Source organism: Panthera uncia, assembly GCF_023721935.1.
Source record: "Panthera uncia isolate 11264 chromosome A3 unlocalized genomic scaffold, Puncia_PCG_1.0 HiC_scaffold_11, whole genome shotgun sequence".
Taxonomy (NCBI): Eukaryota; Metazoa; Chordata; class Mammalia; order Carnivora; family Felidae; genus Panthera; species Panthera uncia.
In genome coordinates this window covers 22,131,314-22,157,132 of record NW_026057578.1, presented here as the reverse complement: position 1 = coordinate 22,157,132, position 25,819 = coordinate 22,131,314, and the positions used below count along the sequence as shown (strand labels likewise).

The window sequence follows — 25,819 nt, the reverse complement described above, 5'->3', positions numbered from 1 at the left end:
CAGTGCTGCTATAAACATTGGGGTGCATGTGCCCCTTCAAAACAGCGTATCTGTATCCCTTGGATAAATACCTAGTAGTGAAATTGCTGGGTCATAGGGTAGTTCTATTTTTAATTTGTTGAGGAATCTCCATACTGTTTTCCAGAGTGGCTGCACCAGTTTGCATTCCCACCAGCAGTGCAAAAAAGATCCTTTCTCCACATCCTTGCCAACATGTCGCTGCCTGAGTTATTAATGTTAGCCATTCTGACAGGTGTGAGGTGGTATCTCATTGTGGTTTTGATTTATGTTTCCCTGATGATGATGTTGAGCATTTTTTCATGTGTTGGTTGGCCATCTGGATGTCTTGAGAAGTGTCTATTCGTGTCTTTTGCCCATTTCTTCACTGGATTGTTTTTCGGGTGCTGAGTTTGTTACGTACTTTATAGATTTTGGATACTAACCCTTTATCTGATATGTCATTTGCAAATATCTTCTCCCACTCCATCAGTTGGCCTTTTAGTTTTTTTTTTTTTTTTTTTAATTTTTTTTTCCAACGTTTATTTATTTTTGGGACAGAGAGAGACAGAGCATGAACGGGGGAGGGACAGAGAGAGAGGGAGACACAGAATCAGAAGCAGGCTCCAGGCTCTGAGCCATCAGCCCAGAGCCTGACGCGGGGCTCGAACTCACAGACCGTGAGATCGTGACCTGGCTGAAGTCGGACGCTCAACCGACTGCGCCACCCAGGCGCCCCATTGGCCTTTTAGTTTTGCTCATTGTTTCCTTCACAGTGCAGAAGCTTTTTATTTTGATGAGGTGCCAATAATTCATTTTTGCTTTGGTTTCCCTTGACTCCAGAGATGTGTTGAGTACGAAGTTGCTGCAGCCAACGTCAAAGAGGTTTTTGCCTGCTTTCTCCTCTAGGATTTCGATGGCTTTCTGTCTTAACATTTAGGTCCTTCATCCATTTTTTTACTTTTGTGTATGCTGTAAGAAAGAGGTCTAGGTTCATTTTTCTGCATGTCGCTGTCCAGTTTTCCCAGTACCATTTACTGAAGAGACTGTCTTTATTCCATTGGGTAGTCTTTCCTGCTTTGTCAAAGATTAGTTGGCCATATGTTTCTGGGACCATTTCTGGGTTCTCTATTCTGTTCCATTGCTCTGAGTGTCTGTTTTTGTGCCATTTTTTAAAAATGTTTATTAATTTTTGCAAGAGAGCATGAGTGGGGAGGGGAAGAGAGAGAGGGAGACACAGAATCCAAAGCAAGCTCCAGGCTCTGAGCTGTCAGCACAGAGCCCAACACAAGGCCTGAACTCACGAACCACGAGATCATAACCTGAGCTGAAGTCAGACACTTAACCGACTGAGCCACCCAGGGTCCCCTTAAGAAAGGTTTTTATACACCCAAAATATACACAAAGACAAAAGAAAGCTTTTAATAATGTGCAACTTTATAATGCGAATTATTAAAAATAGAGAACAATGAAAAATAGTACTTAGCCTCTTTGTGCTATGAATCCAGGATTTAGGATATCAATTCAATATTAAAAGCTAAAGCACACTGTAGATAACAGGACAGAGACTAAGCGGTATTTCCTTCAATTTGGACATCGTGTGAAGTGATACACGTAGCCATGTGATGCAAACAATGTTCAAAACTTCACTACCTGAAATCACCTTCAGGGCCATACCAGAAAATCAGTCCCATTCCTTTCCTACCAGAATCCAACTTGACCCCTAAAATGTGTCCCTGGATTTGGTCCTGAATGACTCTGGATTGTTTCAAAACCTAAAAAACACCTTCACAAAATGAAGATTACTGACCATGAAGGATATTTAAAAGAATGGACTACTAGTTCTCAAGGTCATTTCACAATAGAAGTTGCAAGCATTTTGCACATTCTTGGAAAAAGTATCTATGCTACTCTTTCAGATGCATAAGTTCTGTCACATTTAGAAAAAAACTGAAGTACTCTACATTCAGCCAGTTATCCTCAAAGGCAACAGGGCAGCTATCACCAGCTCAGACCACCATGCAATCACCATGTGCTGGGGCATTCTTCCATTTCTCTCCTCTGGAGCACCTTATGGCAGGAAAGCTGCATGAAGTCACTGACAAGATCTAGAGCAATGGTGGGTTCCGCAGTTGAAGCTTGAGCAGTTTTCGAGCTGGTGACGGATCTAACTGCTGTGTGCTTCTCTTCCCTGCAGAGGAAAGACAAAAGTAAATTTCAACTGAATTCAAATAACATTATTGAAAACTTGGTGTATGGACACTATGCCAGACACTGAAGGGCATTACAATGACAAACGAGAGAATCTCTGTCCTCAAGGAGAGAGCAGTCTGGTAGGAAAGCCAGCTGCAACTACAACCATAATACAACACAGTAAGAAAATTAAAGTATATATAGCAAACAATTTTGGGCTGGAGGAGGCCAGGAAAAGCAACAGGGAAGTAATGTCAGTGTCATTTAGTGGATTCTTGGAAGAATGAAGAGGAAAAAAGGCAAATAGATATTAAAAATATTGTATTTACTAAAACAACATGAGGGTTTGTGGGGACTTAATTTTCAGTCTACTGTGCTCCTGTGGAATTTACATCGAGAAATTTCCCATCAACTTTGAGTACCCACAGCACAATAATTATTTTGAGGGGAGAAAAAGAAATCATCTGATATAGGCCTTACTCTGAAACCACATGCTTTGAAGGGCAGTTTGTATGTGAAGGGCTATCATACAGAAAATAGTGCAATCTCTAGTCCCCTCAAGACACACACTCACCAAGCTGTACTGACACCTTCTGGAGACACTGGGTACTTTCAGCCATAAAAGCCTGCAGCTGTTTCACTGATCCCTGTAGTTCATCCATCTGCACAGGAAAGACAGATGTGAGCTGTAAGGGTCTGTGGTTTCTGTGACGTTCCTCAAAAATCACCAGGCAAGCTCCCACTAAGGACCTTTGCCTTTGCTCTTTTTCAACCTGGAATGTTTCTGCCAGACATTTTGTTTGCTCCTCCTGATCCACACTCTGCACTTCTCCATGCTGCCCTATGCCCCGGGGCCACTACTGTGGATAATCTCAAACAGGATCCCATGTCCTCTGACATCTGGGTCAGTTTAGCCAAGAGGAAGCCCATGTGTGAGGGAGACGAATGAAGTCAGGATATTTTTACCCAGGCTCCTGGAAGGGTCATCTTGAGTTAGTTTTGTCTCTTAGCTGCAGGTCATGGCTCTCTTTTCCCTCCCTCCGCCCTTCAGTCCTAGGGATAGTAAGAGCTCAGCTGCCTCTGAGCCCCAGGTTACTTCAACTAACCCTTTTGGTTTCCTCAATACCCACATTTTATACATCACTTTTTCAATTACCTTTTATCAAGTGTCATCTGCTTCCTGTTGAGACTTGGGAGTGATACAATACTATTCTCCCAAATGTCCTCATGGCTCACTTCCTCCTTTCTTTCAAGTCTCTGTTAAAATGGCACCTTAGAAGGACCAGGGGCACCTAAGTGTCTCAGTCGATTGAGTGTCTGGCTCTTGATTTCGGCTCAGATCATGACCTCATAGTTCGTAGGATCAAGCCACGTGTCAGGCTCTGCACGGACAGCATGGAGCCTGCTTGGGGTCTTCTCTCTCCGCCCTTTCCCCAACTTGTGAACATGCTCTCTCTCCTCAAAATAAACATTTTCAAAAAAATGGTACCTTAGGGGAATAATCAACAACTGCTCTATACAGCAACCTGCTGTCCTTCCTGTATATTCTCCCCTACTCTGCTTTATTGGCTCTTAACACCATAAATAAATAAACAAATAAATAGATAGATAGATAAATAAATAAATATTGATTGATTGATTGTCTCTCCATGTTTCCCCAAGGTAGAGCTGAATATACTTATTACACATATTCTCCAGGTCTCATAATTTCCAAGGATGACAAGATAGGTAAACCAAATAACCAAATAAACATGAGCCAACTAACCATCAACTCCATATAATCAAAGATTTTGTTCTGGTTCTGCAATATCTTCTGGTAGTCAGGCTTTGTGTGAAGGACTTCACTCTGGGAAGACCCAAGATATGTTGCAGGTTCCACTTCAACTTCGGTAACTTTGGTTTCAACTGATTCTCTGAAAATAAAATAGAACAAAAGAGCTTTCAAGGAATTTTATAATCATTTTCTAGGGGAAGATAATGTAAAACGACTTGGGGAAAAAATGACAACCTGGGGATTTCTTTCTGGAAATCAAGGTCTCTAATCTTTTTCCAAAAAAAATGCTGGGTCACTTCAATTATCTACAATAACTGAATATGATGGAGAGTGCATGAAAATTGATCACTCCCACAATTTACTGACTGCTAGACTCCCATTTCACCTCAACACTTACAATAACCCAATGAGGTAGACACTACTACCACCCCCATTTTCAAGTGAGGAACTTCAGGTTTAGAGATTAAGTCGCTTGCCCACAATCACAGAATGAAGAAACAAGTATTTGAACACAGACAGTCGGCTTCCAGAAGCATTCCTCTTAACTAACAAGCTAGGCCACATCAAAAGTTTTTATTCTGAAACTGCCATCTTATATATTACCTATCTTCATAAACAGCATATGTAAGGGGTGAATCAAGTAAATGGTAACAATCAATGCCTAGACTGGAGAAGTTTTTCAAACCATGTTTCTCAAAGCACCTCTCTACTAAGAAGACACTTCCACAGTTACATTTTATATTTGGGTCCAGCTGAGTTTCTTTTGGGAAAAAAAAGCTTAAAATCACTGGCTTAAATGACCAACTAAATCAAGTCTAGCACTTTCCCACTTTCTTATGCCTTTAAGACCCAGACAAAGTTCCTCTCTCTTCTGTACACCCTCTTTCATCACCCCTTCCATGTCCTTGCATCTCCATGAAGGACCTGGAGAGCATTCTCTCCCATACCTGCAGCTCAAAGGCCATGTGCAAACTGAAGTCCCCTGTTTTTGGCCCAACCCCAGGTGCCCTGGTAGAAGGCAGAGATGTGCCTGTCTCCCCCCAGGATGTGTAATAGCAGCCACGGGCACAGAAGCAGTTCTGTTCTTTGACCGAAAATAGGGATATTCACTCTTCCTCCCCATCCCTCAATTCTCCATTTATAATCCTAGAGTGCTAATAACACATTTTATAGAGCTTTGATGAGTTGACTGGCCTGTGAGAAAGGATTCATCGTTCAATCTGTGCTAACAGAACTGAAATCAATTCAAATTCCACAAGGTAAAAAGACGGCTTCCTATTTCCAGTCACAGATCTAACCTGGAAATGATGTCTTCAGCCTCCTTCTGGTATCGTTGCAAGAGCTGATCCCAAGACTGACGTTCTAAAGAAAATCTACAGGATCAGGAAAAAAAACATTCAGTTAATTTTTGATTACATTCTGAATCATTCAAGGCCACAGTAAGTACATTAGGTGTCTGCTCTGGTTCTAAAATGTGAAAAAAAAGGTCATTAAAGGATTAGAAAGCCTGAGTGATTCAGAGGATATTATTTAATCAAATCAAACCTGAGTTCTTAAAGTCAAATTAACACTTTTATTTCCTAGACTCCATTCTATGAAACTGGCCAAGAGTACAGCCCACAAGATCCCAATACGCAGCTTTCTAAATTCTAGTGTTTACACACCAGTATTGACACTCTGAATGGGGTATTTACTATTCATTTCTCCCAGAACTAGTTATTTTCCCCAGATGAATTTAGATAGTCCAATAAAGGATCATTTTCACTTACTTTGTTATGTATTCCTTCATCTCAGCCACTGATGTTTCTAGAGACAAATCTGATGCTTTTCTGGAATACAGATAGGATTATAAGATCAACATAAATCTTTCAAGAGCACTTGCTTTTAATAGGATGTCTTACATAATTTTAATGGCAATAAAAGATGTTCAGAATTTATCTTTCAACAAGTATTTATTCTTGGGCTCTCACTTTTGTAGTAGATAAGTTTCCTCAGTGGTCGCTTTATTTTCTGTTTCTCTCATCAATTCCAATTGACCCATAGCCAGATTAACCTTCACTAAAATATTCCTTTTTTTTTTCCTTGTCTAAAACTGTGACCCTCTACTGCATTCCTAATAAAAGTCACAATTCCTTAACCTGGCACTTAAGGCTATGTTCTGGCTCCGATTAGCTTGTTAGCTTTGATTCCAACTATTGCCTTTCACCTATTCTGCCCATATAATCTCACTCGGCCTCACCCTCAAATATCTGGAGTTTTCCATCTCCAAACTTTTGTTCACATCACTTTTAAATTTTTTTAAATGTTTATTTCTGAGAGACAGAGAGACAAAGGAGATACAGAATCTGAAGCAGGTTTGAGGCTTCAAGCTGTCAGCACAGAGCCTGACATAGGGCTCAAACCCACGAACCGTGAGGTCATGACCTGAGCCGAAGTAGCACACTTAACAGACTGATCCACCCAGGTGCCCCTTTGCATATTATTTTTCAGTCTATTCTTTTTACGTCATCTTTTAAGGCCCAACAATACTTTTGTATATGACCTTCTTGTCTTCACACTTAAAATTAAGCTGTCGGTGGACAGAGATTGTATTTTACTCATACCAATGGCTTAGCTCAGTTGGGTGATTAATCCTGATGTAAAGCAGGCACTGAAAATGCCAAAATCCTCCAGATGTACTTGGTACTCTACCTGGCAAGACAAATTAGTTGTGCCACCTTTCATGTTTCTCTACCAAAGTCTGTGACACACAGCTTCTATCACTTCTGGCCTGGATGCAGCAGCCAGTGGCTTAAATACACCGCATTTTTAGAGATACTATGCCGAGCCAACAGATTTTTCATTTCCTGAATAGTAATGTTAATTCTAAGGGTCTGTGTGTGAGAAAGTAGATCTTTGTGAAGTCAAAATTAAAAAGTTTCTGATGTAGGCCCAAGTGACAGGATTTGCTGCAGGGCAGGAGATAGAGAGTTGGACCTTGCCCCTACAGAGAACTACCAGTTTGGGGCTGGAATTTTAAAAATTCTCCTGATAGTCTTGCTTGCCAACAGCTAAAGAACATAGTTTACCACCAACTTGCATAGCTAGCAAAGATCTGAACAATGTTTTCCCCCTCATCATTCCATGGCTGGTTCCTTCTCACTACCCAGGTCTTATAGATCTCAGTCCAAAGGTCAATTCATTACAGGTCTTCTCTAAACACTAGCTAAAGTTGCCCACCCCCTCAAACCACTATCATAGTTACTGACTTCTTAGATTATCACTACCTGAAATCTTTATTTTCTATGTATTCATCTGATTGTCTCTATTAAAATCCATAAGAAAAGAGAACTTGCTTGACTTACGTATCACTTTATCTCCAGCATCTAGAAGAGCCTGGTGTGTATAAGATGCTGGATAAATGTTTGAGTGAATGAACAAACTAATTATAATGGAAAGTCTTCATTTAATTATCATTTAGGACAGAAGGGGAACTGCACACACCCTTTTGAATCTTCAAAACATTTCTGTAAAGTTCCATTACTTTCCAGGCTCTCTGCAAAATGTTTCAATTCCTCAGAAAGGGAAGATGCTAGAAGAGAAATAAAGTACATATTGTAAAATAAAAAGAATATGAATTTTCACAGCAAGCTGCTGACAATGACATAACATACTTAAGGTGGTCTTAGCTCTAGGATCCCCTATTACATTCTGGCCTTCTCACCCATTCAAAGTAGTAGTATAAATGTGCAGAAAGATTTTATCTTTTTTCTTTGGGCCAGTATAGATAAAATGGAAGACAATTCCTCTTTATGACATGTATGATAGTTTTTCTTTTAATACTTGACTTTTAATACTTTTAATACTTGACGTGAAAAAGCATTTAAAAGGTATACATGCACTGACATTACATTCTTTCCAAGATTTCAAAAGCCTGCACTGAAAAGAAGAACATATTACAGAAGTCAGGCAACAGGCAAGAGCTTAATGAAAAATGTTAAAGGAGAATAAAGAATTACAGGCATAAGGGAAAGACTTGTCTCTGCTTAGCTTTGGAAGCCTTGGAAGCTCATAGATTTCTAGGTCTTTTAAGTAGGTAACACTGAATTTTTCTGACCCTGGATAATTGTGTAGTTATACTATAAATAGCTACTTCCTAGAAAGTTAAAAAATGGGATTCCTGAGAGAGAATATTTGTAACGTATATCACACATGAATAGCTAATTTCCTTAATGTATACAGTTCCTACAAATCACTATAAAAAAGCCAACATCCCAATTTTCAAAAATGAACAAAGGAGCCTTTCTGGCAGTGATGACCTCCCCACGAGAACATCCTGTCATGAAGGGCCTCCCAGAAGAGGAAGCACAAGAAGCACCTGGTGCAGAACCCCAACTCCTACTTCATGGATGTGAAGTGCCCATGATGCTACAAAATCACCACCATCTTTAGCCATGCACAAACATGAGTTTTTGTGTGCTCCACTGTCCTTTGCCAGCCTACAGGAGGAAGCGAGGCTTACAGAAGGATGCTCCTTCACACAGAAGCAGCACTAAAAGCAACCTGAATCAAGATGAGTGGGAAATGATCCCAATCAATACATTTTGGATTAAAAAAAAAAACACAACAAAGGATACAAACAATACACCGAAAATGAAGTATAAATGGCTCTAAAAAAAATGAAAAAATGCTTATCTTCTTTGAAAGAGAAAGGACCACAGATTAAGACTAGAAAATACTTTGTATCACCTACCAAATAGTAAAAAATCTGAATTGTTTAATAAAACTATTGTGAGTATATGGGGCGCCTGGGTGGCTCAATCGGTTGAGTGTCCAACTTCAGCTCAGGTCATGATCTCGCAGTTTGTGGGTTCGAGCCCCGCATCAGGCTCTGTGCTCAGAGCCTGGAGCCTGCTTTAGATTCTGTGTCTCCCTCTCTCACTGCCCCTCCCCTGCTCATGCTCTGTCTCTCAAAAATGAACATTAAGGGGCGCCTGGGTGGCTCAGTCAGTTAGGCGTCCAACTTTGGCTCAGGTCATGATCTCGCGGTATGTGAGTTCGAGCCCCGTGTCGGGCTCTGTGCTGACTGCTCAGAGCCTGGAGCCTGTTTCAGATTCTGTGTCTCCCTCTCTCTCTGACCCTCCCCCGTTCATGCTCTGTCTCTCTCTGTCTCAAAAATAATAAATAAACGTTAAAAAAAAAAAATTAAAAAAAAAAGAACATTAAAAAAATTAAAAAACAAACAAAACTATTGTGAGTATGAAAAAATAGGTACTTGCATATATTACTGGTAAGAGAATTGGTAAAACATTTCTAGAAGGCAGTCTGGTATTCCTAACATTTCATTTGACCTATGTAATTCCAATTCTAGAAATTTATCTTATTTTTACTTGCATATGTACCCGAAGGCTTGTGTAAGAAGATGTTCATTAACCCATTCATTGTAATAGCAAAAGACTGGAAACCCTAAAAGCCCATCAGTAAAGAACTGGCTAAATCATATATGGTACGTTTATAAAATGAAATATTGTATGGCTACTAAACTGTCAAGATAGTTCTATGTGTGCAATACCGAATGATGTGCAAGACAAACTGTTAGGTTAAAAAAAAAAAAAGACAAGGTAAAGAAGAGTACGGAGAGCATTATTCACTTGATATTAATGTAAAAATGTTGGAAATCCAGCAAGATCTCTGCGATGACACATAAGAAGCTGGTGGTTATAGTGGCCTCTGTACAGAGGAGGTGGCCTGGTTTAGGTGGGAGGCAAGCTTATTTTTCACTTTTATACCTTCTGAATGTCATAAGCATATACTCTTATTTTTTAAACACAATTCTAAAATATAAAGGGAGGGCTGGTTTTGTGACCCAGCAGCTCCTATAAATGGGGATCCTGAAAGTGGGGCTTCGACTGACCTTAACAGGAGGTAAAGCCCAAGGCCAAAGCTTGCTCATTTATTCTTAGCAACTTACCTTTGGCTCTAAAACTTTCAAGACTGAAGCCCTCAGTGTCCTTTAGGAAAGGTTCAAGTTTCTGAACTGAGAACTAAATAAAGAAAAGCATTTTCAATTTCAAAAAAATCTAAAAACCAAAAGTATTTTCAGTACAACAACAAAGATTTTTCAGACCAGCCCTGAGTTCATGTAATTTCATGTTTAATCAATGTGAAAGTAAACATGATTTAGTTTTTATACCTAACATTTTTCATACAAATAAGTGGATCAGGAAAAATCTCTTTGTTGTTCAGACTATACGATTTTCGGTTCAGAGAAACATGGCCATTTAATTAACACAAATGATGCTCTTATCTAAACTGATGTAATTACCAGTTAGCCATATAATTCCCACTCACTATGTAGTCAGACCTCAAATGTCTGCTTTAACTTAGATACTGACCTCCACGCACTTTAAATTCCCATCATTTGCTGTCAATGGACAAAATATACTAGATTGAGGAAATCTGACTGTTAGCTGCTCAGTTAGCAGCAGCAGCACCAGTGGGACTGGTAGAGAGCCTAGTCCAGAGAGAAATCAGCTGCTGCTTTGATTAAATCTGGCTTTTAAATTAATACAACTAGAGAGAAACGTCTTTTAATCTTTATTTTGAGAGAGAGAAAGAGCGTGTGTGTGCACAATAGCCAAGGGGAAGGACAGAGAGTGGGGGAGACACGGAATCAGAAGCAGGCTCTAGTCTCTGAGCTGTCAGCACAGAGCCCGATGTGGGGCTTGAAGCCACAAACCGAACTTCGAGACCATGACCTGAGTCAAAGTCTGACACTTAACCAACTGAGACACCCAGGTGCCCCGAAACACCTTTTAATCTTAATTGATGGCATCACACACACAGTATTGATCTCTCTTTGGGGCCATCACAGCAACAGTTGAAAAAAAAAAAAAGAAAGTATTTCCCAGTCCTAAGAATCTCACCTGGAAACTGGAAAGCAGGAGGGCGCCAAGCCGTTTGCTTTCTGCTAAGTTGGCACTGATAGATCTGCTGAGCTCTAACATAAAAATCACACTTTAAGGAGCTGGATACTAACACAGTTAGCAAAGTTAAAAAAACCAAAAAAACCAAAAAAACCAAAAAACCACTTTCCTCCTTCTTGAATGCAGCTCAACTCCAGGCATTCTAACTTTAACTTCAAAAAGTTACTAAGAACTTTTTACAGATTACATTAAAATCTTGTCTGTTAAACAACATAGATGAAAAATAACTTAAAAAATAACTTAATTTTTTTGATGTTTTATAGTCATCACTTAAAGTAAATGAGAACATCTGAGCATTTTTATGACAGATACAGTGTGCCTTTTTTTTTTTTAAGTAGGCCGCATGCCTAATGTGGGGCCTGAGTTCAGGACGTGGAGATCCTGAGATCAAGAGTCGCATCCTCTACAACTGAGCCAGCCAGGCACCCCTGCAATGTGCTTTAAATACGGTCTTGTAAATTATGAGCTCCATTTTACAGAAGGGAACACTGAAGCTCAGAGGGCAGATTACTTGTTTGAGACCAGAGATTGGTGAAGCCAGAATTCAATCCCAAGTCTGTCACCAAAAAAGTGTAGTTTCCCACTAATAGCCATGCTGCCTCTCTATATTGACCTAATAATAACATCAATAATTTGTTGAACACTTATTATATAAAAGGCACTTCATTAAATGCTATGCACACTTCATTAAAACTGAAGGCAAGTATCTTATCAATTCCATTTTATAAAAGACACTGAGGCACAAAGGCCAGGTGATGGGTAACTTGCCCAAGGTCACATGGTGAGTCAGCCTGAATTAGATCGGCATTTTACATTAATTACGCCACTAAATCCTCAAACAACTACAAGATATAGACACTTTTTTTTTAAATTATCTCCAAAAACATCAATTATTATACAGCAAAGGAAGTGTGCTCTGAGTATTTGAGATACGTGTACTTTTGTCCTCCAGCTACAGGTGGCTTCAAGTGTTTTTATTTCTTGTCTCCTGATTATTTCTCATTGCTGTAAGTGGAAAAAACAGGATACCTTCTGCCTATAACCAGAGAAACCTGGCAAGTGGGCAGGAATAACCAATCTTTTACATCGTGGATTTTCCGTTATACAGAATTTTAGGTCCACATGCTCTGGAACAGAGACGGAGGTAGGGGTGACCTTAGTTAAGGAACTGCTGCTGTTGTCTTGGCACACCTGTGGGGTCAAGTGCATGAATACAAGTGTGGCGACAATTATCTGATAAGCTAAATGGCTATTTTTACCCAGATTTCCTTCTAGACATCAGGTCATCTGGAAGTGAGCTAATATCTTTAAAATAATCACAATAGCTTAACATTTGAGCTATTTACTTACTATATGGCCAAGTACTGTGTCATATGTATCAATTCATTTAATTCTCACACAACCGTGTGAAATAGATATTATTTCATCCCATTTACTGATTGGGACCATAAGGCAAAGGAGATTAAGTAATCTACTCAAGGTTACACAACTAGTAAGTTCTTCGAAATGTGCTGGACTTTCCACATTAAATATTGTATTTCAATGCTTACTGAGATACAGTTATTGTTGTAAACTCACACAAATCACATTTAAATATGGCATATCTAAAAACTTAGTTTTCACCGAGATATTTTACATGCATCTTCCCTCTGAAAGATTTTCAGTTATAAAGCTTAAAATCTGGTAGCAACCCACTCACCTTCTGTTTCACTTTAGGAAATGAGACAGAAAGCCATACAAAGAAATCTTTAATGCCTCTCCTCCTAGCAGAGGTGAGTGTTGAACAACTGTAAATTAGAATTTCTGTTCATGGTAGAGATTACAATGGACAGCTACTAATATAAATAGCAGTCATACTGAACACTTACTGGGTGTTTGACATTAGTGCTTATGATCTTAGAATATCCCCCATATAGAAGAGGAAACAGGTTGAGAGAGGTGACATGATTTGCTCAGTCACATAACTAGTAAGTAGCAAAGTCAGGTAATCCCACTACTTTCTTTCTGCCATAACTCACTACCTCTTATCTGAGCTGGAACTCCACTGCCTTAGGTACATAGCATCCCACCTGTGATGCCCTGATGAAAGGGAGGCAGTGACTTCCGCCGGTTCATTTCCTTCATACTTGCTCGCCTCCAAGATTGACTCTTATCTTGATGATTGGGAGATTGTTCTTGAGGGGACAAATGAAGGGACCTGGACTGAAGTCCTTCCTGGTGGCTGAGATCACAACTTCCTCCCACTTTAGGGCTAGAGCCAAGGTAAATTCTTTCCTTTGAAACGCCTTGAGTTATCTCCAGGGAGGCAGGTGATTTATTACACACTTCCACAGGGATGGTATCCGATTCCAGTTGATGATCATGAGTCTTAGATGTCACCGGTTCTTCTTCTAGCACTTGTTATGAAAAAGTCAAAATACAAAATCAAACCCACCACAACTATGCATCTGAGCAAAAAGGTGGACAAAGAAAATGTATGCCCCAGATCATAGAAACAGTGAGGAAGCATCTCTGCAAACATGTAAATACGATTCTAGATGCACCAGGGAGCCAGGGAAATGTTTATCTATAGCTTAGAAACCGGAACCCAAAGCAAGAGCAATTTTACTACAATACTCACCTTCCATGGTCTCTGATCTAAATACTGAGGTCATTCTGGATGAAGCACCCTGAAAATAGGAAAACAAAGCGATCTGTTCTCCACATTTCAGCCCGAGTCTCAATGAGGCTTTAGTACCCCAGAAGAGACCTTGTATTGTTCAGCCTTTCTGAACTGCTTGCTCATCTCTGCCCCATGAAATTCTACCTATATGACAAGGCCCAGTTTCACCTCCCCCACCTCCTCCAGAGACTACCAGTGGGTTCGTCACCTCCTGTACTGACTTTCTACAGAATTCATCATTAAAAATACTTATGTCTCCCTTAACAGATACCCTCCTTTATTACCAATTATTTTTTAAATAGTCCCTAATATTCTAGATGGCATTATGATCTGCATGGTGTTCCAAACTAGAAAAATCACATCACCCTTTACTTCTTATATTTAATCTCCAGATGCAAAGTCCTGTCCGTCCTACCTCCAACAGTCTCTGGAAAGCTTTTCTCCACTGCCAGTTCCACTCTCAGAACTTCCACCATCTCCCTTTCCCTCCCCAGAATAATCTTACAGCCTCTCCACTAGTCCTCAAACATCTAGCACTGCTCCTCTCCAATCCATTCTTCGGACAGCAGCAGAGTCTTCCAGCATCTTCAATACCTTTCATAAACTAGCCCTAACTTACCCATCCTGCTCCCTCCTGCCACTCCCAGCCCCTGCACCACTTTTGAATCTTTACACACACTGCCTGTAAAACTTATGCAACCTTTCTAATCTAGCTCAAATGTGAAACTTTCCAACCACTTCTCTTTGGCAAAGTTGGTTGCTCCACCCCCTAGTTTTCCTCCCCAGCCAGGGTATATCTGTATTCCCAGTGGCTGTCACAGACAACTAACTGGAAGGCAAGGAAGGACATGGCTGAGGCATCTCTGCATCTTCCGCGATTACCCCTCCCTTCCAGCAGAAATCTGTATGGGGGCAGGGGGAGACTCTAAGTAAAGAGATATATAGAGAGAGGAACAGCTGGGAAAGGTAACAGAACGTGTGAGTAGGTCAAGGATCTACATCCCCACAGTTAGGGCTGTATCACAGATTCAAGCCTGGATAATAACAGCAACAAATGTCATTTGTTAAGCTGCTTGTTAAGCGCTAATTCTATGCCACGATCTGCGTATGTTCAAAAGCGTTTTATTTGCATCATTAGCTCATTATACCGATTAACTCTTTCCACGGCTCGGTAAATACTGTCATTAATTCCTCCCTGCAGATAAGGGAGGTGAGGTTTAGAAGGGCAAAAGCCTGGCCCACTGGAGACAGCCATGGGGGGATGGGCAGGGGTGGAATTCGAACCCAGGCCTGTGACCCACCCTGAGCCCTCAAACACCTTTCTGCAGTCTAGATCCCCGGCTCTGAAAATAGGCCCCGAGCGAGAGGCGCGGCCGACCCTTCGGAATCTTCTTACCAGGAGGAGGCCGCAGTGCCCCAGGTCCCCAAAGTCTGGGGGCGGCGACCGGTCTGGGCTGGGCGGAGACGTCCGACGCCAAGGAAGCTGGTGAGGGTGTGAGCCGGCGGGTCTGGTGGAAAGGTCTGCGACTTCCTGACCTCGGGAAGACGCCAGTCTAGCCCGCAGCCTCCGCCCCTGAGATACAAGCCCGCAAATCACTCTCCGCCGCCACAGGTCGCCCTTCGAGCCTCTGCGCCACTGCGGCCGTCTACGGAGCAGTCCGCGAGCCGCGCCACCACCCGCGCCTCCGCTTCCGAAAAGTCCCGCCAATCAAGGGCGCATGCGTAGTTGGCAGCCTCTCGCGTCCGTGCACGCGTGCGCAGAACGCCGGCCTCCTTGGAAGCGCATGCGTAGACTAGTATTCAAGCCTCGGCCTTCTGCCCGCTTCTGTCGAGTCCTTACTGGTCCAAATCGGGCAGCGTAACCCATTTCCCCAGCTACGCCACGCCCGGGGAGGAGTCCCCATCTACGTACTGGACGCCACCTCATCTTGTCGTTTGTGTCTGACACGCCCAGAGCCCATTGAAGTTGGGGAGGCCGAGGCCCAGAGAGGTACTTGCTTGCCAAAGGAATACAGTGGGCCACAGGGCATCTGATGCCCTGCCCCGGTTAGGCCATGGTCCCCGCCCTCTCTTTGCATTGTTAGTTACAAAAACGCGGGCCTTGTCTCTCCCAGGACGAAATGGAGCTCTGTACTCAAGTTTGTTTCATTCTATCCTACTCCTACTCTAGCAGTTTTTCTTTCTGTGGTCCCTTCAATACTTGGCAAAGTTCAAGAATTCTCCTTTGTAGCCTTATTGCAGGCCACCCCCTCCCCAAACTGCTTACAGCTCCTCTGCCTACCCCTATTGCTTCTTCCCTCTGCTCCTTTGCTCAAGCCATTCCCTCTGGGTAGCGCATTCCAGGTTTATCTTGCAAAATTCTCCAATTTTAAGCCAAAATTGGGAATTAATCCCTCTCAGATTCTTCTTTGAGACTCCAGGCTGAAAATTATATGCTCCCAGAAGCCCAACCGTGCCTATTCCACTATCCCTTGCTGGCATGGGAGCGAGCCCCCAGAGAGCAGGCTGCTTCTTCAGCACCTAGCATGAGGCCATGGAAATGTCCCCTTGCGTATGCGGTCCTTTCAGATATGAAACCAAATGTTGAATTATTAGAAGCCCATAAAGTCTGAAAGACGAATTGGGGAGGAACAGCTGGAATATGACTGTGGTCATCCTTCCATAGCAGCTACGGTCCTTGGAAGAGTTTTCTGATAGGAGGTAGAAATCTCCCTTCCTGTAATTTTCCACCCTGTGGTTCCAACCTGCTGGTTCTAATGGCCATCTGAAAACAGATTTGCTCTTGGTCCCCTGAATATCACACTCTGGGGGCTCAGTGGTACCCAGTTCCTTCTATGTCTGCCCACCTCTATCAAGTCCTTGTTTGTCAGTGTCCCAAGAACAGAACACTGTTCCCAGCCAGGACTGGTCATCCTGAGGCACAGTGAGAATACTGCTTCACGGATTCCGGACCCAGTACATCCTCTGTGCTTTCTCTGCTTTCAATTCTCCCATGGTTTCCGACTGTCCACACGATGTGTACATTCCTTCCCTCGTAAGGCACTGCATGATCTGACTCTCCTTTTTCATCACTCCTCACTCCAGTGACAACCTTTGGTTCCCCTGTTGTGCTCTGTTCTCTGCTAGGCTTCGGTACATGCAGTGCCTCCCCTGGAGCCACCTCCCATCAGCGTCCTGCCTATAATATACCACTATCCCCTTCATTTACTCACCATCTCAACCTCAGGTGCTAGTTCATATATCCTTTCTGTGAGACCTTCCAATTCCTCTTGGCTCCCTGAACACCCTGGGTTCCCCCTACCATTGACATTTGCTTTCCTGTCTTCCAGGCCCATCCACTGCATTCTCAATGCCTAGCACAGGCTTGGCTGTTGTTAGCCTCTCCCCCCCCCCCCCCCCCCCCCCCGGCCTCCTGCCACACCCCTAGAAAAAAATAGAGGGACAGAGATGTAGATTTTTCATATGATAGCCAGTTTCCAAGATGGTCCCCACTGAGCTCTGATTCCTGCTGTTCATGCTCTGTGTGTTCTTCTCCCACACTGAGTAGGGCTGACCTGTATAACCAAGAAGATACTGCAGAAATGACTGTGATTTTCAAAGTTTAGTCAAAAAGCATTGTGACTTCTACCCTGCGTTCTCATAGATTACCTGCTCTAGGGTAAGCCAGCTGCCATGTTGTGAGGATACTCAAGCAGCCCTATGGAAAGGTCTATGTGGGGAAAAACGCCAACAATGACTTGCCAGGCACAGGAGTGAGCCACCTTACAAATGGATCTTCTAGTCCAAGTCAAGCCTCCACATGACTGCAGCCTGATTGACCCTTGACAGCAACCTCTTGAGACGCTGAATCAGAACTACCCAGCTCTCAAATTCCGGATTCACAGCACCTGTGATCCAATAAATGTTTTTGGGCCAATTACACTATAATAGATAACTGACCCATGTCTAATGTGTCCTCTTTATTTTTTCTATGATAAATGTTTTAAAGTTTTTTGTAGAAAATAATATTTTTTGAACACTCTGCATGTTTTTCAGCGGTCATATCACACATTCTAGGAGGCTCTGAGATGTAAGGAGTCACCATCTGGAACCCCTGGTGGCCCCTCACAAGTGACGCCAAGCCAGCCAGTTGGCTGTGGCATCCCAGGACTCCCTCCTTTCCAGGCATCTGGGCTGGGATTGGGGGGGGGGGGAAGAGTTGGGTTTCAGATCTGATGGGGGCCCCACCCACCCTGTAAGAGAAATCAGAGAGGAGGCCAAATCCAAGGAAACTCTTCATATGACATACTTTATTTCCAATCTACAACCATTAAAAACCTTTTGTAAGTTTACACTGTACAGTTATTCTTATGTCTGAAATAAGACACAGGGGCAGGGATAGCTGGCGGATTGGACCAGTTGTCCTAGCACCCAATCCATCTTGGGAAGGAGCCTTTTGAAGACAGAAGTGGGGAAGAGAAAACAGTGGACAGGAGAGGCAGACAGTTTGGCCCAAGGATGCCCTTGGTCCCTTCCCTCCCAAAGGCCCTTCCCTGGGGACCCCCAGGGCCCACAACTGCAGGACCCTCACCAAGAAACCAGGCTGGGCAGGAAGGGGGCTTCACAGTATTGGCAGGTGTTGGGGAAGGAGGGCCAAGGTGAGACGACAGGTTCTGGCTGTCTTCCCCAGCTGCTGGGTGTTGGAGCTGTTTTTTGGCACTGTCTATTCAGTTTCCCTGGAGGTGGAAGGAGGAAGGGGAGGAGCTAGGGATTTAGGATTCTTTCCTTGAGGAGTTAGGTTTTTTACTACATGAAGAGAGGCCATGCTCCTATGGTGAGGTTACCAAGGGATACATGGTGAGGGTGTTTTTCTCCTGCTCCTCCTCCCCCCCCCCCCCAAGGACTCATACCTGCTGCCTGGCTAGCACAACCCTACATGGCCTTTTATGAGCAGAGCTGGAACTAAGCCAGAGGCAGGGAAAGGAAAATTATAGCCTTCTTCCTGCCCTCCAGCTTCTAGGAAAAGAAGGACATAATTGTTTTGTTTGGCAGGGAGGGGTGGGCAGGGAGAGTTCCCAGTCTCTCAGGCATCTAGATGAGATTGGTATTTTCCACCTGTTCCTGGTCTGGGCCAGCCTCAGTCCTTCACCAGGCTACACTGATTGATTGCTAGTGTAGGTCAGCAGTTGGCCAACTCCTGTTGTATGAGAATCACCTGGAGGGCTTATTAATAACCCCCAACTTGCTGGGCCCCACAACAGAATTTCTAATTCCAAAGGTCTTGGGTGGGGCCAGTACTTTTCATTTCTGTCAAGTTCCCAGGTGATGCTCCAGCTGCTTTGAGAACCTCCAGGCACCTCATTCTCAGCAACTTGGTGTCCTGAGGCAGTGACAGGGAGCCGGGCCACAGCTGGCAAGGCCCAGCCTTTGAGGCACCAAAATACCTGGGAAGCTTCTGGGAATAGTCTTGTGGTGAGTCCCCTGTGCAGAGAAATAAACTAAGGCACAGAGATCAGAGGCAGAGTAGAGAGAGAGCCAGGATACCAGGGTCCAGTGGAGAGAGGATGGTGATGCAGGATCCCAAAACACAAGGGGTGTTCTGGGGCCCTGAGGATAATCCTGATGCACATCATAAAATCACAGAATGGGGAGGCTCTTAGAACCAGGCAAATGGAGAAGAGATCTCACACTTGGACCAGGTCTCCAGATTCCCAGCTGAGGTTCCTCTTCACAGAACAGTTTGGTATCAGAATTGACTGTAACAAAGCATCCAAGCCCTGACTACCTCAGCCCTCCAAGGATGCTTATTGGAAACCAGAGCTTCTTTCCTTAGGGTCTGGGGTCTCATGGGCTGGTCAAGGGCAAGGAGGGAAGGAAACAGGGCTGATGGGATAAACAAGGGAGGGTCCAAGGAGGGTGAGGGAAGAGTAGCAGGCGGTGAGGAGGACCCCTGGGCAAGGGATGTGGGCCCAGCATCATGTTCCTTGAGGTTCTTGGGTCTATGGATTTTGCAAACTTTAAACGCCATTGGGAGGGGTAATTTGTAAAGCCTGGGCGAGGTTCTGCTAGGATAAGCTATTCTGGAGGCAGTGAGGCCTAGGGAAGAGCAGAGAGGATAGTGCGGTGTCAAATGTACAGACAGACCAATGGGTGAATGACCTAGGAAGAGAAGAACCCAAGCCAGGCTACATCTGCTTTCCAAACAAGGCTAGGCAGGACTGAGGAGGGTACAGGAGCCCAGAAGGAGGCATTCAAGTCTGCCCCACCCAACAGTGGACGGTGATGGGGTCCTGAGCCTGGGACAGAGAAGATAATAAGGTTCAAGAGTGGACCTAGGGGATGTCCTGCTCAGCTGGGAGGTCGCTGGGGCCAAACCCAATGTGAAGGGCTGGCAAGGCTAATGCTGTCTGAGGTGTTGGAAAGGTGCCTCCTTTAGTGTGAGAAAACACAAAATAAATAAAGCAGAACCCAAGAAACACCACCAAATGTGACAGCAAACATCAGAGATGGACGACCACAGACACAGGCACTTCCTGGACAGGATGGAAATGTAAGCCTGAGGGGGCCAGGGAGGGGTTGCTGACGTACCAGGGAAATCCATGGCAAGGGAGCCGAGCTGGAGAAGCTGTTCTGGGAGCATTAAGGGATGGGTGCTAAGGTAAGCTCGGGTGTTAAGAAGAACACCTGGCCAAGGGCCAGGGCACTTGGTTTGTTGGTGGGAACCAGCTGAGAAGAGGAGGCAGGAGGAGAGGAGTTTTGGTGGAAGATGGTAACAGAGAAGATGGGCAGGAGGAGGGGTGGGGTAGTGAACAGACTGATCCCAGAGAGAGGAAAGGGCTCGACCAAGAGCAAAGAATGTCAGGGTGGAGGGGTCTCATTCACCGCTGGGGATGCAGCACCTGCTGAGAGTCAGGAAACATGGGTCTGGTCCTGTTTAGTTTGACCTTGGGCAAGCCACTCTCTTCTCTGGGCCTGATTTTTCATCTAAAAAGTTGAGGGGGTTTGACACAAAAGGACAGATACTATGATTCCATTTATATGAACTACCTAGAATAGACAAATTCATAGAGACAGAAAGTAGAACAGAGGTTACCAGGGACTTGGTGAGGGGGTGGGGAGGTGTTATTGTTCAGTGGGTACAATTTCAGCTTGGGTGATAAAAAGTTCTGGAAATGGATAGTGGTGACCATTGCATGGTTTCGTGTCTGGGTTAGGTAGTGGCATATTCTGGGTGTTTTGTACCTACACAAAAAAGCCCCCAGTGGGGCAGTGGGTTTACACAGCAAGAAGGATGGAGTTGGGCCAGGGGATCTGATGGACCCAGGTCCTAGTCTAGGCTCGCTGACTTCCCAGTTAGGGGACTCTGGGATGAGACCTGCACCTCAGTTTCCTTATCTGCACTAACCCATCCTACCAAGGCTGCCTCCCAGAGCTGTCCCTGAGAGGTCTGAAGGAGACGGGGCGTTGGGGGGGGGGGGGGGGGGGGGGGGGGGAAGGGGAGAGGGGAGCAATTTCTAGATAGTAAAGTGCTCTAGGTGGGGTGTGTACAGGATGATGATTATTATGACTGAAGAGGTAGTGGGAGCTTGTGGGGGCTGGTGAGGCTGGAAGGTGAGGGACATTCTGGATGGGAGGGGAGAGGGAGGAAGAGCCTGAAAGTTGGGTGCGCAAGAGGACAACAGGCTGGTGATGAAACCGTGAAAGGTGTACAGGGATGGGTATGATGGAACCATATAGTGGTCAGCGTGTAAGAGGGTCGAGTCTTTGGGCCCTTGACTTTGTCATCTGGGAGAGCAACTGGGAGAGGAGTGTCCCTGGGGGAAGACCAAGAGGTGGGGCCCATTTTGAGTTCACAGAAAGCAAGACCTCTTGGAGGTGGTTTTAAATTGGTCAGTCTTTGGTGGGGATCAAAGTGGGAGGAAAACAGGGAGACAAGAAACTGGACACAGATGCTTTGTGCATGCAAGATTTAGGAGCCACTGATGTGCCAACGTGGTCTGATTTTCATTTCAAATACAATCACTGCCACCAGGAGGATCTAGTTTGGCTTTGGGAAATGGTCAGGCACAGAAAACATGAGGTCATCCAGTTTAGGTCAATCTGGGCAATTGACCAGGTCAGTTAGGTCAATCAGGGTCCCCTGTGACCCCTCCCCAGCCAACTGGTGCCAACACAATAAGCCTAGTGGTCTGTAGGAAATTAGGACCCCTGGGTTCCTTGGGACTTTGGTGGAAGAGAGTGGAGATGGCAGAAAAGGAAGAAGGATAGAGGGAGTCAGGGAGAAGGAAGAGGAGGAAAAAGTTCTGGGAGTAAAATGGCAGAGGAGGAGTAGGAAGGGGGAAAATGAGAAGAAGGGCAGTGTTCCTTCTTGGGTGCTCCAGGGGAATCCCCACTGTGGGTCAGGCAGTTTTCTGCTTTGGGAATGTTACCAAGACTTAAAAGGCATTTGAAGAAACAAACTTAGAAATTACATTCCAAAAGAGTAGAGATTTTACAAACCAACCCCCCACACCCCAAAAAAGAAAACACAATCAGTTACTAATTAAAATGCTAAAAATCAAACCAAACCAATATTTACACATAACATTTTCAACCCCATCAAGCCCCATGTCCAGAGGCTTCTGTAGGAACAGTGATGAGTGACCTTGCACAGTGGCATGCAGGAAGTATTGAAAACCAAGATCTGGAGCCTCTGACACCAACTGGAGGGCCGGGCAGCCAGGCGCTGAGACAAGAGATGGCAAGGACAATCTTGGACGAGGACGATGGTAAGGCTGGGCGGTCCGTAAGCCTCAGGGCTCAGGTCTCGCGAGGATTTCTCCCCAAGGCTGGGAGTGCTACCTCCCTGACCCTCCACGGCTTGGGGAGATGGCAGAAGGCCTCTGGTGGCGTGTGGCCTGGTGTGAATCCCCTCACCCGGACATAACCTTGGAGGGGCCCCCTGACCTTTTGGGTGGGAGCAGTGGCACCCCAAAGGGGACAGGCTCTTGGCTCCATTGGCCTGCCCACTCTGCCCGCACAAGTCATTATGGCATAAGGAAGTACCTCGTCAGACCGACATGACCCTCACATTTTGCCCATTGGGAATGGATATGAAGGACTTTGGTGACTTGTCCAGGTGACCCTGAAAGGGCAGGACTGGGAGCAGGTGGGAATGCAGAGGTGTCTCCTGAGTCCTGGGGACAAACAAGCAAAACTGCTGGCTTTTGGTCTTCCTAAATTCCACAGACAAGTGGCTTTATTCTGGTATTTCCACTCTGGGCCCCCAGCCAGTTGCAGGAGGTCCACGCATCTGCGTGTGTGGGGGCATGTGTGCAACCGAAATGGGTTTACTGGCACCGACAGGGAGGCCAGCTGAGGCCTTTCCCGCCACATTGCAATGAGCCACATGGCAGAGTCTGTCTGATGGCTCAGGCAGCTCACGTGGGACGTGGGCAAGGGTGGGCAGTGGAGCTGGGGCTGGAACAGGGGCCAGGAGAGGCCATAAGGCTAAGGAAAGAGGCTGGTGAGAAGGCTGGCAGGTGGTGAGAGCTGAGGCAGGCTGGCACTCTCAGGTCCATGTGCAAAGCTGCAATAAACAACATTCTCGAAGTTCAGTCCTGTTTTCCTGTGAGTTCTCATTTGGGGAATTTGGAGAGATAGACATGCTCTTGACAGAGCCTTAGGAATCTGTGTTTGACTCCTTAAAAAAAGGTTTCTGAGGGAGGGAGGAAAATGAGGGCAGATGGAGAATGTTTGGGAAGTGGGGACAGCGGCCCAGCCCTCCACCCTGTCAGTGAGCGTTTACAGACTGACTGCTGGGGGCCAGCCAAGTACCTAGCAGTGAGTGAAAAGCAGTGCTCTGAGGCCAGATGGTCAGCGGTACTGGGGAGCAAGCTGCAGGGCTCCAGTTCTACCGGGGGGGGGCCCTCCAAACTTGACCAAGAGACCAGAGCTCAGCTGCCGAGCTGCCTCGTGGGCATGGGGGACCCCATGCCTGTCCATCGTGTTAGAAGCCTCACTTTGTCCCAATGGCAAGAATACATGTCAGAACCTCCAATAAATTACCTTAGGGACTTTGGGGTAAATTAAATTATTAAAATAAAGTAAAACTACCTTAAATATTTATAGTAAGAAAACTTCAAATAAACAACCGAGGAAATGTGTTTCCAGGCCCCAGTCCACTAGCACGTCCTGGGGCACTGGCCTCTCGGAGTGCTCCTTGGCCTGGTGTGGCCAGTTGGGAGTCTCTCACTGGGAACATGTTTGCTCTCCACCAGCCACAGGATGTAAACACAGTGGAGATGTGTCACGCCTCTCCAGGGTGCCAGGGAAAGAGGCCCCCAGCCATCAAGGCAGTGGGTATTTAGGCATTTATCTGTGCACCAGGTCTTGAAACTGACCCTACCTATTTCTGTCTTCAAGGTGTTTCCTGGCAAGGTTGGTGCCCCGCAAGCCACCTTGACCAGGGAGGCAGTTCCAGTGGCTACCCAACCCTGAGCCCCACACTTTTCTACCTCATCTTCCAGTCCTTGCTGCATCTAGGCTATGCACAGGGAGATCCAGGGCTCCAGGATTCCAAGCAGATGCTGGCCCTGGCTACTGCCCTATCATACCCCCTAAGAGCCATAGCAATCCAGAGCAGTGGGGCTGGGAGGAGGAAGAAGTGGGGAGAAGGAAGGGATGGGGATGATGCCCACCTCAGCTTCACCAGGAACCCCACGTTGACTCTTACAGCAAAGACTGTTCTTCTCATTGGTGTTTCCTCCCCGTGAAGGAGGACGTGGTTGGCAGGGAACATCTCTGTGAGCCTTTTCCCCTGAGGAGCATGGCCAGAAGTGTATCCTTTCCTTGGCTCTTCTGAGAAGGGGGTTTGGGCAGAACAAGGCAAGGCTCTCCCAATGGATGGGCTCCCAGAGGATCTCTCTGGAACCACTTTCGAAGCCTAGCTGTGGTCTTCCTTCCACTCACTGCCTTCCCCTAGGAAGTCAGAGATCACCACCCAGCAGTCAGCAGGAGATCCCGCTTTACCTGGATGGGAATGCTGTTGTCTGGCAGTGGTGCAGCTGCTGTCCCTCCAGGGCGAGACGATGCCGACGGCATGGGCCCCTCGCCTCGTCCCCTCTCCGTTTGTTCCCCTCAGCTATCCAGGGAATGGGCTGGTTGAGGTGGGGAGCACGGCTGCTCTGTCACTCGCTGGGGGGAGCTGCCCTCTCCTCCCCACCCCAGCCGGACTCTGAGGGATGCAGCCTGCACTTGGAAGGAGAGTGGCGGATGGCAGCGCGGGACGGCCGGGCGAAGCAGGAAGTGAGAGACTGAGTACTGCAGTCACAAACAGCATCCTAGGGGAAGAGAGGAGGAAGTCAGAAAGAGCCAAGAGGCACCGGCTACCCAGAGGCTGGGTGGCCAGCTGGGCAAGGAATTTGGACCCAGCCTTGCCCGAGGAACCGGTTCCCAGGGGCTGTGGCCCCCTCTCTACACCAATTCTTTAAAATTGTTTTTCTCCCATTAGAACCATAACAAATATTCATAAATAACATTCCACAATGTAATCAATTCTGGAACACACAGAGAAAAAAGTAGATGTTATCCATCAAACATAAATTCTCAACACATTGCACACCCATACATTTATCAAAATGACATCATCTGCTACAGCATAGTTTGTAACTGCAAAACATAAGCACTTTTCTGTCGTTATGTATATCTAGATTTCCTTCTTCTTAATGGCTATATACTATACATTATTCTACTGAATGGAAACACAGTACCTTAATTTATTTATCCAATTCATTTTTTACATGCATTTTAGATAGTTTCTAATTTTTTTTACTATTATCAACACACAGGGATAATGGTTAAAAGTGCTGCTATAGAACTAAATTGCTTGGTTCAAATCCTAGCCCTGCCATTTACCAGCTGTATGACCTTGGATAAGTTACTTAACCTCTCTGAACCTTGATTTCCTTCTCTCTAAGATGAAGGACATGATGCCTTTCCCAAAATGTTGTGAGGGTGAAATCAAATATAACAGGCAAAGCATTTGGCATAGTGCCTACTAAGTACACAATAAATGTTAGCAATTTTTATTAATAATGCCATACATTTATTTATACAAGCATGTTCTCCCACCTCTGTGAATATTTCCATTGGCTACATTCCTAGAAGAACTACCGAGTCAATGGGTAACATGATATTTTACATAGTGAAAAATATCTGGATCAGCTTTGAAATCAACATCCAAAATGCCACCTGTGTCTCTTGATATAC

The 25,819-nt window shown here is 45.0% G+C and overlaps 2 protein-coding genes, 1 long non-coding RNA gene and 1 pseudogene across 3 annotated transcripts in view; 2 read left to right on the top strand and 2 right to left on the bottom strand.

Annotated features, from left to right (window-relative positions):
• Positions 1–743: 743 nt before the first annotated feature.
• DSN1 (DSN1 component of MIS12 kinetochore complex) lies at positions 744–15,303 on the bottom strand. The gene is made up of 11 exons (XM_049650839.1): positions 14,988–15,303; positions 13,550–13,598; positions 12,999–13,325; positions 10,870–10,943; positions 9,915–9,987; positions 7,448–7,535; positions 5,734–5,793; positions 5,263–5,337; positions 3,956–4,103; positions 2,765–2,852; positions 744–2,188 (listed from the first exon to the last, which is right to left on the bottom strand). The coding sequence occupies exons 2-11, from the start codon at positions 13,581–13,583 to the stop codon at positions 2,106–2,108; spliced, it is 1,050 nt and encodes a 349-aa protein (XP_049506796.1). The 5' UTR covers positions 13,584–13,598; positions 14,988–15,303; the 3' UTR covers positions 744–2,105.
• On the top strand, positions 7,821–9,127 carry LOC125936642 (40S ribosomal protein S27-like; annotated as a pseudogene).
• Positions 15,304–15,379: 76 nt separating the features above from the next.
• On the top strand, positions 15,380–17,529 carry LOC125936644 (uncharacterized). The gene is made up of 2 exons (XR_007462087.1): positions 15,380–15,581; positions 17,235–17,529. It is a non-coding gene; the product is annotated as an uncharacterized LOC125936644 (long non-coding RNA).
• Positions 17,530–21,034: 3,505 nt separating this feature from the next.
• SOGA1 (suppressor of glucose, autophagy associated 1) overlaps positions 21,035–25,819 on the bottom strand; it is a 67,415-nt gene continuing 62,630 nt past the window's right edge. The window contains exon 15 of the mRNA XM_049650837.1: positions 21,035–24,891. Coding sequence (XP_049506794.1) covers positions 24,739–24,891 — 153 coding nt within the window. The 3' untranslated portion in view covers positions 21,035–24,738. The remainder of the gene's footprint in view (positions 24,892–25,819) is intronic.

What these genes read in the sequence shown, in the direction of transcription:
- DSN1 (XM_049650839.1), bottom strand. Translation starts at nt 13,583, where the DNA reads ATGACCTCAGTATTTAGATCAGAGACCATGGAAG. An exon ending in TGAAAGTTTTAGAGCCAAAG is followed by an intron (nt 7,536 to 9,914) that starts GTAAGTTGCTAA and finishes TTTCTCTTCTAG; the next exon opens with CATCTTCCCTTTCTGAGGAA. An exon ending in ATGAAGGAATACATAACAAA is followed by an intron (nt 5,338 to 5,733) that starts GTAAGTGAAAAT and finishes CTGATCCTGTAG; the next exon opens with ATTTTCTTTAGAACGTCAGT.